The sequence below is a fragment of the Grammomys surdaster genome, unplaced genomic scaffold (assembly GCF_004785775.1).
Source record: "Grammomys surdaster isolate TR1022 unplaced genomic scaffold, NIH_TR_1.0 204, whole genome shotgun sequence".
In the NCBI taxonomy this organism is placed as follows: Eukaryota; Metazoa; Chordata; class Mammalia; order Rodentia; family Muridae; genus Grammomys; species Grammomys surdaster.
This window is the reverse complement of record NW_021604649.1, coordinates 1831619-1836074: the sequence shown is the minus strand read 5'-3', so window position 1 is coordinate 1836074 and position 4456 is coordinate 1831619. Positions and strand designations below refer to the sequence as shown.

The following is a 4456-nucleotide window of genomic DNA, read 5'->3' as shown; positions in this document are numbered from 1 at the left end:
GAGAGAGAGAGAGAGAGAGAGAGAGAGAGAGAGAGAGAGAGAGAGAGGCAGAGGTGGGAACAGAGGGACAGATTCCAAAAATTGGAATCACTTGACCAGTGTCCCTGAGCTAAACCGGGCACAAAGCTCAGATCTAACTGAAGCACCTATGTGCAGGATACCCTATGCTTTTGACACTGTCTGTGAAATTGACAGTGTATATGTGCACAGTAAGGGTTTAACTGTCTCTGTATCTCACTACGATTTTATTTTATTGTCTTAGAAGGTGACAAAATCTAGTTAGAGAGCTGAGAGGCTGAGAACCTTTTTGTCTGCTGTGTGGCCATTTTAGTGTGTAGGGTCATGTCCTATGCCAGGTCGCCCATTCATTTGAGCCGCGTGGAGCCAATCACCTCACAATGTATGTGTGTGACCATCATAGTCTGCCTCATTTGCTACCATGTTTCTGTCTTATCTATGAAGAACTCAGGCCAACTTCCAGGCCTTCTCTGACTCTCTTTTCTCTCTTCTCTGCTGCATTCCTGACCCCTTGGGGCCCTAGGGGCACCATGGTAAGGTGAGTTCATAAGGCCGGGATGCCATGAAACATGGGGGGTATCGTGTTGGGGCCCAAATATAATGCCTCCCTTCCTGGCCCTTCACAGGTGGCTACGAGCCTACGAGAGTGCTGTCTCCTTCCACTTCAGCAACTATTTTGTGGGCTTTCTGTCTGAGGCCACAGCCACATTGGCCGGGGCTGGCTTCACGGAGGAGAAGGACCACTTGGAATGGTGGGGAGGGCTTTGGGGCCCCTTCTCCCACAGGGTGCTGCCTGGAGGAACTGTAGGGCGGTGGGAGGTGCTCCTGGGAAGGGACTAGTCAAGAAAAAAAAAACATAAGCAGCCAGATAGCTTGAGATTCCAACTGTAATGGAATGTCTGTTTTTGCCCGCAGGGACCTGACAGTCTCTAAACCGTTGAATGTGGAGCTACCCCGGTCCATGGTGGAAGTTGTCACAAGCTGGAACCTCCCCATGTCTTATTGGTTAAATAATTGTGAGTCATCAAGTCACCACTCTAGAATAGTTGGTGACCCAGGGCCTTTCATACATTTGTACAGCAAACATTTACTGAGCAACTACTGTGTGATGGACACTCAAGATACATTACTGGCTGTTAGTGTATTTCAGTTTGTTGAATGCCTGCCTAGCATTCACAAAGCCCAAGATTTAATCCCCAGCACCACACAAAAACTGGGTGTGTACCTGCCGGTAGTCCCAGCTCTTTAGAGGGTCAGAAGTCCAAGGTCATCTTCAGTTACACAGATCTCTTTGAAGTCAGCTTGGATACGTGAGATCCTGTCTCAAAAAATAAGATATATTAGAGACAACAACAAAACCACACAACATTTGCTAATCTGGTAGAACTGTCAATTTGGAGGGTGGATAATAGATAAGAGAAAGTATGCAGTTAAGTCAGGTAGTGGTAAATGTCACAGAAAAATCATAATGATGTTGAAACAGGAAAGAGGGACTAGGGAGTGGTCTGGAAAGTAGAAATTATTTATCCAGAGAATGTTTTCACTGAGGAAAGTGAAGGAGCAGGGAATATGGGGGAGGAATGGGACAAATGGTGAGAACAGCAGGTGCAAAGGTCCTGAGGTGGGAGTTTGCCTGGTGTGTATGAGAGACAGCAGGACAGTCATTGGGGGAATGGGAATGTGGCTCCATGGTGAGCCATTACAAGCCTCTGAGTTGCATCCCCAGAACTCGAATTAAGGTCTTTGGGCAGGGTCAGGGAGGGGTAGTAGGACATGACAAGTTCAAAGAGATCCTCAAGAGACTCCTGGACCACTGAGAAGCCTTTGGGTTTTCCTTTGAGAGACAAGTTACCCTGGGCAAGGCTGGGATCAGAGGAGAGTCATTTGGATACGTGGGTCATAACTGGTTCCCTTTGGCTTTTTTTTGGCTCGATGGAGGAAAGTGGAGGGAAGATGGAGGAGGATGAGGGCAGTGAGGGCCCACTGTAGCTGACTGAGGATTAGCAGTAGAGGTGACAACAGCCTGTGGTGAGAATTGGGCTTCTGAAGCAAGAGCTGATTAGATTTGCTAAGAGCGTGGCTGTGTGGGAAGGTAGAATTTGGCCCTGAGGACCTGGAAGTGTGCTGGGTTGACATTGACTGACCTTGGGAAGTCTGGCTAAAGCAGACTAAAGCAGACTGCCTAAAGAGTGGAAGACTGGGAGTTTCATTTTCAGGCTTGTGACAGTTGAGAACATCGTAAAGATGTTATCCTGGGGGTCCCTACAGATTACGGTTATCATCCGACCTGTGTCTCTCTGGAAACACTGGAAGTTCCAGAAATCTTGACCTGTGTCTCTCTCACCAACAGATGTTTTCAAAAATGCCCTCCGCCTGGGGACCTTCTCTGCTGTGCTGGTCACCTATGCAGCCAGTGCCCTCCTGCATGTAAGCAAGACAGACCTGTATCAAGGGAAGCGGGGTCGGGGGATTCAGAGCCTCCTTGTCACTCTCCTTGTCCTCTTGTCTGGGTCTCTAGGGCTTCAGTTTCCACTTGGCTGCTGTACTGCTGTCCTTGGCGTTTATCACATATGTGGAACATGGTAAGTGCAGACAGCCTGGCACAGCCAAGGTGGAAGGTTCGTGGGAGGCTGGAGTCGATGTTCCCTAAGGCTAACCTTTCCATACTGTCTAGTCCTCAGAAAGCGCCTCGCTCAGATCCTCAGTGCCTGCATCTTGTCAAAGCGTTGTCTGCCAGACTGTTCACATCGGCATCGCTTGGTGAGGGTTCATCATGGGTAACCTTGTACCCAACACCGCCCTTCAAAAAATGTCACTTGTGTCTCCATCTTAAATCTGTCTCTGGGTGCCCAGCCTCCTCTTCTGGTACATGAGCCATCCCTAAAACCTCACCTCTATTCACTGGCATCTGTTTCTCTAACAGGCATTTATTGAGCACCTGCTGTATACACACCTGCATTCATTCCCCCCCCCTGAACATTTATTGAGCACCTGCTGGTTCTAGGTGCTGGAGACAAAGTGGTGAACTAAAGCAAGGCAAAGTCCTGGCCCTGCGGGACAAAGATTTTAATTGGTGAAACAGGAAAGTCAGTCAAGGCTAAGAATAGTTTGTGAGGTTGTGAGTCACACTAAGCATAAGGGAAAGGGAACAGGAGGTATGGTAGCAGTGGTTTCCCTTTTCATTGGAAAGCCTCCATGGGTGAGGAAACTTGTAAGTTCTTCTAGGTAAAGAAGGTAAGAGAGGGAAAAGGAGGTACCCAGTGTAAAAATCCCCACCCTAACATGGGCCTCTTCGAGCAACATCGAGGAAGGAGGCCAGTGCGGCTTGAGCAGACAGTGAAGGGAAAGATGGGCCTTCTAGGTCAGGGTGGGATTTGTTTTGTCATCGTTGTTGTTTTCATTCTGTTTGCCATAAGAAAATGTAGACAACCTCACATTTGTCTCCCACCTGGCAACGATGCTCATCACCATAACCCCTGGCTCAAAGCCCCACATTCTTACTCTACCTGAACGCTCGAGTCTCCCCCAACCTGGACGCCCTCATGGTTACCAACACCCTCGTCCTTGGATACCTCTGAGCTCCCATAAGAGACTCCTTGAACCACCTCTTTCCTATCTTAGGGTACCCTGGGCATCCTGGGACCCACAGTGCCTTGTGTCCCCCCACCCCACCTCCGGGCTTCCCTGCACAGGTGGTGGTGGGAGACAGTGAGCAAGTCCAACTGCCAAATATATTCATCTGTCCCCCACAGGGCCTGGGGGTACGAGCCTTAAACTTGCTCTTTGGGGCCCTGGCTATCTTCCACCTGGCCTACCTGGGCTCCCTGTTTGATGTCGATGTGGACGACACCACAGAGGAGCAGGTGAGGGGGGCCCTGGGCTGGGAGGTGAACTAGGGATGGCAGTTACTGTTTAGGGGAACCTTGAAGACCAAGGTAATGAGAACAAGCCAGGGTCATGTGTCTTAGCTTGTACAAATGCCTTCCTTTATCTTCCCACTGTCTCTCAAATGTAGTCATACTGCTGGCTCTTTCCTATGAGTAAACTGCACTATTTACTTACCCTCTAAAATTCATTCTATTACAATAGAATACAAAATCCAGGCTTTTCTCTTTTTTTTTAACTACTAGAAACTGAACCCAGGCTCTCCTTCATGTTAGAAACATTTACTATACCACCTACCCCGGGTTTTACTTTTCTTTGTAGCTTTGATTGAGACAGGGGTCCCAGGTATTCCAGGCTGGCCTCGAACTCAGTATTGTGCCTAGGTGGGTCCTCTTGCCTGCACTTCCCAATGGGCTGGGATTACAGGCATGCACCACCACACCCAGTTTTGTGGTCTGCTAGAGATCAAACCAAGAGATGCAAGACATGTAAGCACTCTACTATGTTACATACCCTAGCCGTGTGTGTGTGTGTGTGTGTGTGTGTGTGTGTG

At 48.9% G+C, this 4456-nt stretch overlaps 1 protein-coding gene and 1 long non-coding RNA gene across 3 annotated transcripts in view; one reads left to right on the top strand and one right to left on the bottom strand.

The window, feature by feature from the left end:
- Nucleotides 1-4456, bottom strand: part of LOC114624038 — a 10859-nt gene that overhangs the window by 1972 nt on the left and 4431 nt on the right. The window contains exon 2 of the long non-coding RNA XR_003711879.1: nucleotides 1244-1336. This is a non-coding gene — a long non-coding RNA (uncharacterized LOC114624038). The remainder of the gene's footprint in view (nucleotides 1-1243; nucleotides 1337-4456) is intronic.
- The window catches only part of Porcn (porcupine O-acyltransferase), a 12325-nt gene that overhangs the window by 4292 nt on the left and 3577 nt on the right, over nucleotides 1-4456 (top strand). For both annotated transcript variants that reach the window (XM_028770793.1, XM_028770792.1), the window contains 6 exons: nucleotides 645-770; nucleotides 934-1034; nucleotides 2369-2445; nucleotides 2537-2600; nucleotides 2693-2778; nucleotides 3771-3881. In XM_028770793.1, coding sequence (XP_028626626.1) covers nucleotides 645-770; nucleotides 934-1034; nucleotides 2369-2445; nucleotides 2537-2600; nucleotides 2693-2778; nucleotides 3771-3881 — 565 coding nt within the window. The remainder of the gene's footprint in view (nucleotides 1-644; nucleotides 771-933; nucleotides 1035-2368; nucleotides 2446-2536; nucleotides 2601-2692; nucleotides 2779-3770; nucleotides 3882-4456) is intronic.